Here is a 15136-nt window from a genome sequence, read left to right as displayed (position 1 = left end):
CTAACTTTATGGTAATATTGTTCTACATAGTTGCCATAGCAACCACCATTACAAAAGAAACCAATACCGGTTGCCTTCACAGAGTTAGAAAACACAGGAGGTAGAGTGAGTCATCAAACTAATTTAACTACAAGTTTAAAAGATTATCAGTAAAAACCAGTAAAAAAAAGTTTATACTGAAGACTAGATTACATCATTGTCCCTCATCTTCTTATTTGATACTTCAGCCAGAAATTTAAATGATGAGTAAGAGTTGAAAATAATCTCATATTTAAACAGAATGATTATAGTTACTTTACACAAGTATGGTTTACTGTTGAAATAAAGATTGAAATGCATTTTCAGTGACAAATAATTTCTCTATATACCGCATATAAAAAGTAAAAGAACCTATTCAACCTGTAGAATCAAGTTTATTATTACTGACATGTTGTAAAATTTGACTTCCAGCAGTACAGTGAAAGATAAAAACTACTACAAGTTATAGAGATAAATGTAGTGCAAATGAGGAATAACGATGGTGTTTATGGACTAATCAAATCTGATGGCAGAGGAGCTGTTCCTAAAATGTTGAGTGTCTCTGTAGACTCCTTATTTCCTCCCCAATGGGAATATTGAGAAGAGGGTGTGCCTCATTTTGTAACCGTCCTTAATGATGGATGCTATCTTCTTGAGCACCAGCTTTTGAAGATGTCCTTGATGGTGAGGATGCTTGTGCCTGTGATGGAGTGAGCAGACTCTGCAGCCTCTTTTGATCCTGTGCATTGGCTGCATCATCACCTGGTAGGGAAGTGTCAGTCAGAACGCCTTCCACTGTAGACATTTGCAGGAGTCCAAATAAAGGCTGGAATCCCTTCTTTGTGATTGCATCATTGTGTTTGGCCCATGATGTTGAAACCAAGGCATCTTAAGCTGCTCACCTTTCCCACTGCTAATCCTTCAATCAGGTCAGGTATATATCCTCCTGGCTTACTCTCCCTGAAGTCTATAATAGAATCTCTTCTGTGCATTTATGAAGCAGAGTTGATGGGCTGAATGGCCTAATTCTGCTCCTATGTCTTATGGACTATACAAGATTCTCCAGAAACGTTGAAGATCTATACATGATTGAACACACACTCTGCAGTATGTTCCCAATATTTTAACACTCTCACTAAGGTAAGGTGATGCCAGTGGTTAGGAAAGACTTACTTTGGTAACTTCATATTAGAATTAGATTATTCTAAAGCAAATGTAATATTGGCTAATAACTCTCAACTCTGTTGCAATATCATAATGTAAGACAATTACAATTCTGACCTAAGCTCTCTGAAACATGGTGTTGAATTTGTGCTGTGGTTTAGAAAATTCTGACAATTTGAATCTGCCAAATCCTGATGAACTGATTAGATTAATAGCTGTATTGCGGACCCAACTTCAGCTTCTACAATAATGCACCTAATCTGTTTCCTAAATTCAGTTTTGTTTTTCTTTAAGCTATTCTATATTTGAATATGTTTCTAAAACATTAACATCACAGGTTTCTTACTAATTTCTTACTGATGGCTTCATTAACATTTACAAAATTCGAATTCCTTTAATTTACAAGACAGGATGTGGTGCATATTCACTAAAGTCTTGAATAATATTTAATCTTTCATTCATGTTAAGATTTATTATTTTTACACTGGGAAAATAATTTATGCAGCAGCATTCATAATTAGTAAAGATAACTTTTGGATAATAACAGAACACATCTCTATTTACACAAGGACTGAGGTGATAGAGAGAGACTAGGACTTGAAAGAAGAAACAGAAGTTATCTGAGAAATAATAGGCACTGGAACATGGAGTTTCAGATCTCACAGGACAGATGAACCAAGTTAGAAAATGGAACTCTTCATTCTGTAAACTTGTGACGACCATCAATCAACATACGCCAGTTGATGTAAAACAGTCATTCAAACATCTAAGCTCTCCCTTTCTTCATTTTAGCAACCTTTTCTTTTCTTTTTTTGACATGTTTAGGCACTTTGTTTTTTCGTTTTTCTCGCTGGGCTTCTTTAACTAATCTTTTCCTATCCTATGGAAAAAAGGAACAGCATTGTTCAGAAACATGAAATGCATCAATGACTCAATATTAACTTCTCGTTATCCTACACAGTTTGCCAATTTTGCATCAACTCACATTTGCATTAACTCACTGGTGCAATTAATGTAATTTACAATTACATCAATGGAAGCAATATATGCATGAATTTAAGTTCACTGCCAAATGATATAATGCTCATCACTGCTCCAAGTACATGTTTCTTTTAATCATGTTAAATTTTTGAGTGGCATTGTTCAGTGGTGATCGAGGATTCCGAAACCTAGAAGATTGGTCTCTGATTACAGCTAAAGGGAAGCAATCAAATCCATCAGTCAGTATGATGCAACTTCATTTCAGCCACCTGTCTCTAGTAACAGACACATCACCACACTCCACCCCCCCCCCCCACAAATCCAGTGTAATACTGCCAGTTTTAGATGAGAACAATATTTTGGCAGAATCCATTTTACTGTGGTAACATTTTTATCAAAAGTTACTATATACCTCCTTGTATATAATTGTGTATTATATACCTCTTTCAGTACCCAGTCTCTCTCCATTGATCCTCAAACTAAGACCCTGTTTCTAAATGTGCTTGAAGTCCATCCGTGGTTGTGTAGCATTAACAATAAATAGCCATTCAAGGCTTCCAATTACTACATTGCACCATTCTGTACAGGTATCATGACCATATCATAATACAGGCTGTCAGGAAAACCAACAATCTAAGTTCCCACTCAGTTACTAAGAAGTAAGGGAATATTGTTGACTATCGTAAGGTCACCTTTTTGTTAGTTTCATCTTCCTCGATATGCTTTTTTGAAGGAGTCTTTTCTCCTTCTTCAGGATTGAGGTCTGATTTAGAGTCATCATCATCAGAATTAGATTGTTCATCACTTTCTTCTGAACTCTCGAGAAGAGCAGGTACCTGAAACAACAAATTAAAATGAAATTCAAGGTTTGGATTAAGACAATCCACCATCCAAAGTTAACGCAATAAATTAAAAAGTACAAATCACTAATCACCAACAAATTCAATAGGATGTGAAGTATTACTCAAATACCGAAACAAAATGGGAAAAATGACATCTTAAGTCCATCACTCCTTGTTTGATCTCAATTCACCCATTCAGTACATCTTTAGATATCATATCCCTGGCTAAATCCTGTCAAATGTAGCCTTCCAAGAAAGTAGACAAAACCTCTTCTCAAGGCATTCATTTCATCTCCCTTTTTCCTCAAACTGCATTTTTTAAAAGAAACATAAATGAAGTTTACCCACATCAATTCTGACAATCTTATTTAAATCTTGAAAATGTACTTAGGAAGAACACACAAAATGGCCACCTTTCTCAAACTTCTTTTGCAATTTAGACAAGATTCTGGGTACCCTAGAAAAGAGACCAGGAATTAAAGAATCCTTACATCCAACTCATTTGCCAAAAAACAAATCTTACCTGTTGTACACCTGTCAAGTCCTTCTTCATTCCTGTTACTGTCTGGTACAGAATCTAAGCAAAATCATAAATCATAATGTCCTAAAGTATATTGTTTTAAAACAAATGTAAAACACATGCTGTTTGAAGGCATATTTACATAAACTGGAATTAATCACACTGAACATACTTCTACCTGTGGCATTTTCTAAAAATATTAAGAATTTCAATAGATTCATAACATCTGAAAGACATTGATTTTATAATATGGACAACTGGTTCTTTTGTTTTTCCTCAGTAGTCCCCCCGGTCAAGGATCATTTGTTTCCAGCTCATTTTCGTGGGCTCGAAGGTGATGTTCATCTGTCATCTGGTGTGTAAGTAGTTGAGTTGTGTACTCTTTTAACTCATTGCAAGTAACCTCTCAATCTGACGTGAGAGGCCCTATCGGGCTTGAGATCGCGCCCCCCCCGGGAGGCCGTGTCGGACTGGAAGTAGGGAAGCCATGTCTCGGCTGACGAAGGCCCCATGGAAGGACTGAGTTTGAGCTCTCCTTGATGCTGATGGAGGATGTTTTCAAAATTCCAAAACATATATGATTATTGGAGTGGACACAGGTTTTCTGCATTTTCTTTCTTTGTTGCTGATTGGCAGGTAAGCAATATGTTACCTTTTTTTGGTTGAGGGAGGGGTGGGGGGGGTTTGACGGTATTGACACTTCTTTTGCGTGGGAGGGGCTTGATGTTTTAGCTGCCGTGTCTGGGTGGGCAATCTGTTAGTTTTTTGTGCAAGGGAGGGTTAGGGCGGGGACGAATCTCAGTGTTGTATTCTTCGTAATACTTTGATAATAAAATGAACCTTTGAACCTGAGCTGCCATTGTGGAAACAACAACTTCTCAACAACTTGCTCACCACAGCTGGTAAAGCATGATCAGAGAGAGTGTCGATGATGGGGATAACAGCCTGGGAGAAGGAAATGACATTACTCTGCCCATTTTTACATGGGTTTGTTGGTTATCATGGATGCACAATGGTGAAGTCTCCAATGCTACGAGGCGTCTACTACAGGCTATCCATACCTCTGAAATAAACAGCAGAGGAAAACATCAGCACTGATGTATATATTCAGCTCACAAAATATGGGAAATATCCACGCTGAAAGATTTTGTCATGATTTTGATTTTTGAGGGGCTGTGATTTGTGGCAGGAGCAGATGATCTAGGTTGTCCACATGTTTAATACAAGGCTCATCTTTTCCTATTCTTCAGCGAAGGTGTCAAGTATCATTTTCTGAAGGTATACAAATTCTTAGAAGGTGTGTGTATATATAGAGCCAACATGTCAGTTGCATCAAGCTTGGGCAAGTCATATTGTCTAGAAGAGGGATCTAAATTACTCTTGTAAAGAGCTTTTTTAAAAAAAAATTAACCTATGAATTTAATTTGTAAAAAATAGCAACACAGATACGTTGTATTTAAATCATTATACCAGAAGTGAAATAAAAACTGGGGCACGCAAATATAATTGAAGGAGAAATCTGAAAAAGGGCAATCAGAAAAACTAAATGCACTTCTATTTAATGTCTAACATCAATTTTCTACTGAAGGAATATTAACATTTTGCAGTTGATTCTTTGGGGTCAGAAAGTTGCTCAAAATTAATTATTATTCATTATGCTGTTTAAAAAGTCAATCACATCAGATTAAATAAACTTTGCATCTGTCTTTTAGTATGGAACCAGTGGATAAACAGCGTAAGTTTGTACCACTAAAGACAGATCTGTTGGTTCAGTGAAACCGCAAAAATCTTCATTGTAAAACAGCCAGGGGTTCCTGACAGAAACTAGACTGTTGGATAAATGCTGTAATAGTCGTGAATTTGGATTGCTTTGTCATTCTTATGTCAAAATTCAAGCCAGTGTATTGACATTCACAGTTAAGCAGTTTCAGTGCTCTAGCTGAACTATAAACTTTAACTTAAGGAATAGCTACTTTGGAGGAGAAATTATATATAAAAAAAATAATTGGGTGGATTTCCACAAATACCCAAGGATGAAGCCTATGCCTTCCTGTGGATTCATTATTTTAATAAGCAGTAAATATCTTCATATAAAACAGACTTCCTTTTTCCTAAAGCACATCACAAGCATAACCACTTACATTGTCATGCTGTTTATCTAAAACATTCTCCTCCTTGGACTTGGTCATAATGTCAACATCTCGTTCATAATGCTTCACTTCATTCAGCGTCCTGGGAATGTAGGCCTTTTTAAACACCTACACAGAAAGCAGCATATATAAAACCAACTTAATCATGTGTTTAAATGTATAGAACCATCTAGAGTAAGGGATTATTAAATTAATAATCCGTTTCTTGCTGTCAAAGTTAATACTTCTATCTTTCCAATCTACTAAATTACTTTATAATTGCTGGGAAGAACATTTAATAGACAATATAAATGAAAATACAAAATAGCAATATTTTTATATTGCAAACATGAGGAAATCCATCATTTTGTATGCAATATAAAATATGCAATAATTGTTTCTCACTATTTAACTTTAAACAATACACCTACAATAATAGCATGGATGCAAAACTGCACCCTCATTTCTAAGTCAGAAGTTTGCAGGATCAATGCCCAGTCAAGAATTTGAAGAACCATTGAACCACAGGAATGCTGTGAAATGAAATTTAAGTGAGATGTTGTATCGATGCGCCCGTTAATTCAAATGTTCCCTCACCCAGTGAGGAATGGCAAGGAGTTTCCCTTGCATTTTGTTCAACATTCTTCCCAAGTAATCTCATCAGAAACAAATAGAATTTTGATGGGGTCTCAGCCTGAAACATTAAGCATTTATTCCCCTCCATAGATGCTGAGTTCCTCCACCACTCTGTGTGTTGTTCAAGATTTTCAGCAACTGCAGAATCTCTTGTGTTTAGAAATTTGATGAGATTTTTGTATGAACTTTATGTGCAAGCTTGTCCAGAAACAAGTTCAGGGTATGTTCTAGCAAAGGTTACAAAATCAATGAAGAACGAATTACACAAAAAATTCAATGAAAATATGCTCTTTAAGATGATATGCTATCAATACCTATAGGCAGGGAAAGGATGATTAATGGATGGAACCTGGCACACCAAATTATACATATAGCAGAACTTTGGCTGTGATGAAATCCGTGAAGAATGATGAGAATGAGTTGAGGCAGGAGAGCACTGCAGTGCTGGAAACTACAGGCAGTAAATGCTTGCCTCTGGATTGGGAAAGATCTGCATGATTTTGCATTGGTGGATATTCAGGGTATCTATATCAGACAGCATTTGGCGATAGTAACTCAACTAGTGAACGGTCTGATTTAGCCCATGTGTAACCTGGGAGTAGGATTACGTTATCAGCACTACTGCAGTGTCTGACAAGGCCAGAAGACAAAGACTTTGGTCTTCCTAAAGATCATCTGGTGAAAACTGTGGAAAATCCTCATGCTGGACCAGCAATGTGATAGGGAGGTCATCAGGAGGTAGAAATGGGTGACTTTACAGTACATATGAAAGCTAATCCTATGACTACAGTATTGTCTCCATGGGACAACATGTAGGAGGGATTGACCATGCAGTTGAATAATATTATTTCATCAGAAACTCCTCACTTTAACGTTGGGCCTACTGGACCAGAATGCAGCTGCTCTACAGCTGAGTAAATTGAACTGGCCCCTCACAAGGGTGACAGGAACTTGTGTAAACTTGTGTACCTTTTGATTGGTACTGGAGAAGGAGTCTGTGAGTGGCCTATCACTGTGTGGCTTGTTGTGGCAGGTGGGTAGTCCTCACTCCCTCGTGTGGTGTCCCTCTCTTTCGATAAATATTGGTGATATCATAGGATGGTATCATGGTTCTGCGTTTATGGATTGGACTACATCATTTATGGACTGTGGACTTTTTCAGACTCAAGTTTTTTTTTTGATTTGTGTTTTTTAATCGCCTGTTCCTTTTCCATTTAGCTGTGTGAAGAAAGGGTGTTTGGAGGTTGATGTTCTGTTCAGTTCTGTTAGCTTTTTTGTTCGGAGAGGAGTTGTTTTTTTTGGGAGAATGGGGTGATGTTCCTGTTCTCTTTTATGCGGGTAGCAGTGGGGCTTATGGGGGTTGTTGACTGGGATGCTGCTCTTTTTTGTGTGTTGGGGGGTGGGTGGGTTTGATGTTTTCTCTGAATGACTTTCATGTTCTTTGTTTTGCGGCTATCTGGAGAAAATAAATTTCAGAGTTGTATATGGATACATGTCTTGATAATAAATGAACCTTTGAAATGCCATTATGGCTTCACAGAGCAGTTAAGCATAATGACAATAGTGATCATCACAAGTTAACCTACACCCCTAGTTTAATGTAATTAGCCCACTCAGACAGTAACACTGAACAGTGTACTAATACATAAGGTGCAAAGCAAGGTAAATAAATGTGTTCTGGGCAAAACTGCACCAGAAGTACATTCAAAGATCTGTAGAAGGTGAAAATATAGACAATCAATATCCCACAGAAGATACACACCTCTTCGTCTACTTTATCCTGGTTGGATCTTTCCTCCTCTGTTCTATTTGCAGCTAATTCCATTGCCTAATAACATAAGTGAAACATTTGGTAATGTTAGACACACAGCAAACTAGGAAGTTCTTTCATTGCTCATTCACTTATTAAATATTCCAAGAATAGAATTATTATTTTGCAGCACTTTGTTCAGTAAAACTATTCAAAACTGAGAAAAGTTTGCATCTAAAGAGCTCAATACTCTCAACCATATTTGGAAAAATTCACAAACGATATCAAATAACTTAAAGACTTTGGAAAATAAACAGCCTGGTGAAATGCCAGGGGTTCCCAACCTGGGATCCATGGACCTCTTGCTTATTGGTATTGGTCCATAGCATAAAAAAAGGTTGGGAACTTCTGCCCTAGAACATGTTAGATGAAATTTACTGCTGCAAAGAATGAGCATTTTCAGTGGCAATACCAACAGTTTAAACTAAATCATACAAATTTTAGAGGTTGAGGAAAATGGAGAGCATAGGATTCATATAATGATTAAGTCGACACTGCCAATAAAATGCATTTGCTTTGAGTAATGGAGTACAAAACCAAATTTCCTATCCCAAAATTCTTTATAAATCACTCTGGCTTCATTTCTTGAATTGTACATTTTAAAAGACCACTAAGAATTTTGAAGTGCCAATGAAATTTTACTAGAATGACAAGGAGTTTCAGATATTTACAAATAGTGAGCAAAGTTAACCTATAACAGGGCTGTTCAGAATGATTGGAATTTCTGATAAGAGTAGTTGGGGGAATCTATTTCAATTGGCAGAACAGAGGGGACATGGAAAATAATGAATTATTTTTGTCTTAATAGCTCAACCTTTAAAATGCAAACAAATAGACCAGAGATTGCTAGAAAGAGCAGGTCAGTTAGTCTCTGCAGAAAGGGAAACAGTTAACATTTCAGATCAAAGATCTTTCATCAGAACTGGAAAAGTGAAGTAACAGCTCAGGAATAAAACTTTGGATAAAACAAAGGGTGCACTTCTGTTATAGAGAAGTAGAGTTGCCAAGGTGTTTCCAAAGTTTACAGAGCCAACTGGTTGATAGATTAAAGAGAACAGTTAGAGAAAGAGAAAATAAACAAATGTTCATGTAATAGCTGCAAAGCTGTTTGGAGTCCCAGATCAAAAGGAAATGCCAAGCAAATAGGCAGTGTGTAAAGTGAGATAACTGATTTAATAGTACAGATGGATATCTTTTATAGCAGAACTGCTTAATTCTGATACAAACGGAGAAAGTGACTCACCTATCAAATTTGAATCAGTTCAGACTACAATGCCCAGATGGAAGAGGATGTGGTGTTTCTCAAGAATAGATTGAGCCTCAGCGACACAGGAGGCAGAGTAGGTTGGAAAATTAGCATGACAGACAGCTGTTTTTTCTGGTGGTTGGAATGCAGGTGCTTCACTGAGCACAAACCAAACTGCATATTTGAGGAACTTAACTTGCAACGATGCTATTTAAAAATCTAATTACAGTCATGATTTCACAATCTTTCCAGATCCATCTATACAAAATATCTACTGGAATATTTCCCTTTCTCTTTAGCTTATAGAATGAGGGCATTTTGGCTATCAATACAAAGCATGACTTGATTTTATCTTTTTATTAGGTCTATCACCTTGGTAAAAGGTAGCGATGTCCAAACTCAAGATTCTCCTTGTTTGCCACTTGTACATTTTAGAGCAGTGGCTGCACTATATGTACAGTTGCAAGAGGTGGTTTGTGAATCCTTTGCAATTACCTTGTTTTCTGCACTAAATTACTCATAAAATGTGGTCTGATCTTCATCTAAGTCACAATAATAGACAAACACAATCTGCCTAAACTAATAGCACATATAATTGTACTTTTCATGTCTTTATTGAACAAATTGTTTAATCATTCACAGTCCAGGCTGGAAAAAGAATGAGAACCCTTGTGCTTAATAACTGGTAGAACCTCTTTTAGCAGCAATAACCTCCGCCAAATGCTTCCTGTAGCTGTTGATCAGACTTGGAACAATGGTGAGGAGGAATTTTAGACCATTCCTCCGTACAAAACTGTTTCGGTTCATCAATATTTCTGGATTACCTTGCATAAACAGCCCTCTTCAGGTCAAGCCACAGCATCCCAATTGGGTTAAAATCTGGACTCTGACTTGGCCATTCCAAAAGATGAATTTTCTTCTTTTTTTAACTATTCTGTTGTTGATTTACTCTTGTGTTTCAGATCATTGTCTTGTTGCATCGTCCAACTTCTATTAAGCTTCAAGTGATGGACTGCTACCCTGACATTTTCCTGTAAAGAGTCTTGATACAATTTTGAATTCATTGTTCCCTCAATAATTGCAAGCTGTCCAGGCCCTGAGACAGCAAAACAGCCCCAAAACCATGGTGCTCCTTCCAACATGCTTCACAGTTGGGATGAGGTTTTGGTGTTGATGTGCAGTGCCCTTTTTCCTCCAAACATTGTGGTCGGTGTGCATTTCTGTCAAGAAGTTCAACTTTTGTGTCATCTGTCCACAGAATATTGTCCCAGAAGCATTGTAGAACATTCAAGTAGTCTTTTGCAAACTTGAGAAGTGCAGCAATATTTTTTTTGGAGAGCAGTGGTTTCCTCCATGATGTCCTTCTATGAACACCATTCTTGTTCAGTAATTTTTTTATAGTAGGCACACGAACAGAGACTTTATCAAGTTATAGAAATTACTGCAGGTCTTTTGCTGTTACCCTTGGGTTCTTTTTCACCTCCTTCAGCATTGCACCTTGTGCTCTCAAGTGTGATCTTTGCAGGATGCCCACTCCTCGGGAGAGTAGCAACAGTACTGAATTTCCTCTATTTGTACACAATTTCCCTTACTGTGGCCTGATGAACACTCAGGACTTTAGAAATGCTTTTGTACCCTTTTCCAGCTTTATGGATCTCTACAATTCTTCGAAGGTCTGTCCTCTGAAAGTTGTTTTGATCGAGCTTTGCACACAAACAGATCTTTTTTGAGAAGAGCAGGCAGTGTCAGTAACCTGACTGTGGCAGGCCACTTCTACAACCCACACCTCCAATCTCGTCTCATTGATTGGAACACCCGACTCCAAATAGCTCTGGTAGAAGGCATTATCCCAGAGGTTCACATACTTCTTTGAGCCTAGACTGTGATTGTTTAAATGGTGTACTCAGTATTGACGAGAAGTACAATTGTTTGTGTTATTAGTTTAGGCATTAGTTATTAGTTTGTCTATTATTGTGACTTCGATGAAGATCAGATTACATATTGAGCAATTAATGCAGAAAACCAGGTAATTGCAAAGAGTTCACAAACTTTTTCTTGCAATGAAGATCTATCTTCAACAGTATTAAACTCCAAATAAAAACCATCTGGAAGCTTGTTGGAAATTACGATTTATATTTTAAATTAAGCTTTTAAAACACAGAAGAATGTAGTACGAGTTACGTTCTAGTGTAATCTTCGGGTACAGTAAACTAGGGATTATTGCAACCAGATTCAAGTTCCTGAACCAACTGGTACAACTTTAGTCACTTTGCATTCACATGGAATTTTTATGTTATAATTATTGAATTGATAAAGTTTAAGGGAATGGGGGATTCTCAGATTCCTGTAAACAATGGGTTAAGTACCGACTACATTTGTGTATTTTGTGGGTGACTGCAGTGGATTTGAATAATGTCTCACAGCTGCTTTCTTTGGAGCAAGATAAGGGTTAAAGACCCACGTAAAGCAAGATAAGGGTTAAAGACCCACGTAAGATGTCTCCTGGCTTTTCACACCTTTTGGTTTTGACAAAAGGCAGTACCTGATGGAAATTAGATAGGACATTCCTTTCTTAATTAAAGAATAAATTTGATGGATGTTCTTATCTTTGTAATTAAGTTGTGGCTCCAACAAACCAGGTAGGACATTCCTTCCTTTAATTAAGGTGGCTGGAGTGTCTATCAAACTGATCGTTCTTTTGTATCAATAGTCCACTGACTTGGCTGGAATGCTTATCAAATTGATTGTTCTTTTGTATCAGTGGCCGTATAACTTCTAACAATTCTGACATTAGGCAGTGAACTTGTTGAACCGCCGGAGAGATGAGAACTCTTCTCTCCCTGATATCCGGACCAAGTTCACTCGCCGGCTGAGCTCGAAGAAATAAACGAGTGAAAAGATAAGTAACGATCTTTTTGTGCTGTCGTTATTTGATCCAGCAAATTTTCGATTACAGAATCACTTGAAAAACTGGGTATAGTGTTTATGATTTCTTTTGAATGCTGCTTTCTTTCAATGCTACATGCCTATGATACTGCTGCAAATTTTACACTGCACTTGTGCATACACGTACTTGCACATACAACAACAAATTCAAATTTGACTTTGATATTAAGCCACAGTTATAAGAGTCAAACATTCAGGTTTATATTTATAATTTTTTCTAAAGTTATAATGAAACAACAAAATACAATGATTCAGAAAGTAGTATTGCCTCAGGTACAAGGGCTTATGCAGTACAGTCTAATACTGCAAATTGCTACAGCTCCACCAGAAGTGTGCAACTGTAATTACACTACAACATACTTCAGCTTGCACTGTGTTCGAATACCTTATAATTTAATATGAGAAAATATCAAAACAATGGATAAGCAATATTTTAACAATTTTGTAGCACATGATAAATACTCCTGGTCAGGTAATGTCATTTATTTCTTATGGTGAGTGAAACAGCTGTCAATGCAGATGGAGCAAGCATATAAATTAACCGTAAAACATCAGAGAAAGGGGATATAAACTGAGCTTGCTGATTGGACACTACTGATTAAAGCCAAATATCAGAAACTTGATATGCCTTTCTGCTACTTCAAGAAAATTATAATTTTGTTTTACCTTTTGAAGGTAAGCATCAAGGTTATCTTCTGCAATGGAAGGATCTGTGACAAATTCAAAGAGCTCCCGCACAGTCATAACGGCGACATTGTGTTTACGGAAAAATTCTACCACAAAGAATAAAGAATGAAGTTTATCATATTTTTAAAAAATATACAGTTTGAGATCTTGTATGTCTCCTAAAACTCTAGCAGATTCTCGAGATGTACCGTGGAGAGAATTCTCACTGGTTGCTTCACTGTCTAGTATGGAGATGCCAATCCACAGCATCATTAAAAGTGCAGAGGGTTATAAACTCAGCCGGCTCCATCATGGGCATAAGACTCCCCAACATCAAGGACATCTTCAAAAGGTGATACCTTAAGGCAGCAACCATCATGAAAGACCCTCACCATCCACGACATGCTCTCTTCTAAAGGGAGGTGGTACAGCTGACGATGAACACTCAATGTTTTAAGATCAGCTTCTTTCCCTCCACCATCAGATTTCCAAACGGTCCATGATCCCCAAACACTACCTCACTATTTTGTTTTCTTTTTTGCATTATTTATTTTTTAAACATATTTTTGTTGTAATGTACAGTAAACTTTACCTATTGTATTGTATCACTGCTGCAAAACAATAAATTTTATGACATATGTCAATGATAAACCTGATTCTGATTCAGATTCTGAAAGAATTCCCTGATGATCTGAATAGTAATAATGGGAATCCTGCAAATGTTTTAAAAACTTTGTTAATTGTTTAATCAAGAATATACATTCTCAACAATCTATAAACTTAGACAATTTGTATAAAATTGCATGTGTTCATTCCTTCAAATTTGATAAGCAATGCCCACTGTGTCAAGTGAAGAAACTCATCCATAATACTAATAATGCATCAAACCATTTGATTAAAAAAAACACCAAGGAGTCAAAATTAAACTAGGTATGCATTGAATACATATAGAATGTTACATTTTTAAAAATTATTCAAAATTTAAACTAAAATAAAAAAATGTATGCATAATTATATTCTAGAAAAAACAATAAAAATAGCTATAATGTAACAGGATCTACTGCTTTCCTGGTAGATATGATGAATAAACTCTTCTTGGGCTTCCAGCCGTGTACAGGTATCGATTATAACAGATGTTTCGATGACAAACCCTCAAACCCTCCCATCTTCTTCAGTGATGATGCCTGGGTATGTCCAGACTGGTGGTATTTATACTCCTATAGTCCGTTCCTCCTCATACAATCAGGTTTCCACTCTTCCACTTTCTTTACAATCAAATCCAGTTCTTATTTAGAAAGAGACATTTGTCTTTGTTAAAATTCTTTTCCTCTAGTTCTATTTCAATGGCATCCTTTACCAGGAGGTCCCAAAGCCATTAGTGTGGACAGTAGTTTTGTGCCATCGAAGTCAATCCGGTGATCATTGCAAATGCAGTGTTCTGCTTCTGCTGATTTCTCCAGATACACCTACTGTGCTTCCTGATGTGGGTTTCCACTGTGCAACCCGTCTGGCTGATATACGCTGCTTTGCATTCACAGGGAGCCCCACTTGTCTGAAGAAATCTGGACTGCCAGTAAACATATGTAAGACACTTCCACCTCAGGCGCCAGTACCACTAAGACTTTACGAGCTCCCTAAGATACACAAGGAGGGTTCTCCCCTGAGGCTATCGTCAGTGGGATAGATTCTCCGACTTACTACCTCGCTAAGCATTTAATGACCGTGCTTGTCTCCCTTTGTTAGGGGCTGTGGGCATCACATCACAAATATGACCGACTTCATTAGAACGACAACCAACATCCAGCTGAATCCGGAGGACATAATGGTCAGTTTCGACATGGTGTCCCTCTTTAGGTTTGACAAGGGTACCATTCACCTTTCTGAACACCCCTTACATTGACGTACCTTCTCTAGAAGGGGAACAACCTCAGATACGTCGATGACACCTTCGTAGTGTGGCCTCATGGACTCCCAGCTCTCCAACAGTTTCACTACCATCTGAATAGTATACATCCAAACATTCAATTTACGATGGAGATGGAGAAGAATGGCTGCCTCCCGTTCCTGGACATTCTAACATGATGCAAACCAGATGGTAGCCTTGGACAGGGCTTTAATTGGAAACCCACTTCCATGGACTTATACCTCACAACAACAGCCACCATCACGCCTCCCAAT

The 15136-nt window shown here is 37.4% G+C and overlaps 1 protein-coding gene across 1 annotated transcript in view; it reads right to left on the bottom strand.

Moving 5' to 3' along the window:
- Positions 1–412: 412 nt before the first annotated feature.
- riok1 (RIO kinase 1 (yeast)) overlaps positions 413–15136 on the bottom strand; it is a 51285-nt gene continuing 36561 nt past the window's right edge. Inside the window, exons 12-17 of the mRNA XM_063036582.1 lie at positions 12959–13065; positions 8053–8118; positions 5667–5783; positions 3529–3582; positions 2856–2999; positions 413–2062 (exon numbers count right to left, since the gene is read on the bottom strand). Of these exons, the coding sequence (XP_062892652.1) occupies positions 1949–2062; positions 2856–2999; positions 3529–3582; positions 5667–5783; positions 8053–8118; positions 12959–13065 (602 nt within the window). The 3' untranslated portion in view covers positions 413–1948. The remainder of the gene's footprint in view (positions 2063–2855; positions 3000–3528; positions 3583–5666; positions 5784–8052; positions 8119–12958; positions 13066–15136) is intronic.

This window comes from Mobula hypostoma, chromosome 1, assembly GCF_963921235.1.
Source record: "Mobula hypostoma chromosome 1, sMobHyp1.1, whole genome shotgun sequence".
In the NCBI taxonomy this organism is placed as follows: Eukaryota; Metazoa; Chordata; class Chondrichthyes; order Myliobatiformes; family Myliobatidae; genus Mobula; species Mobula hypostoma.
Note: the sequence above shows the minus strand (reverse complement) of the source record. Positions and strands in the feature narration are given on the sequence as shown.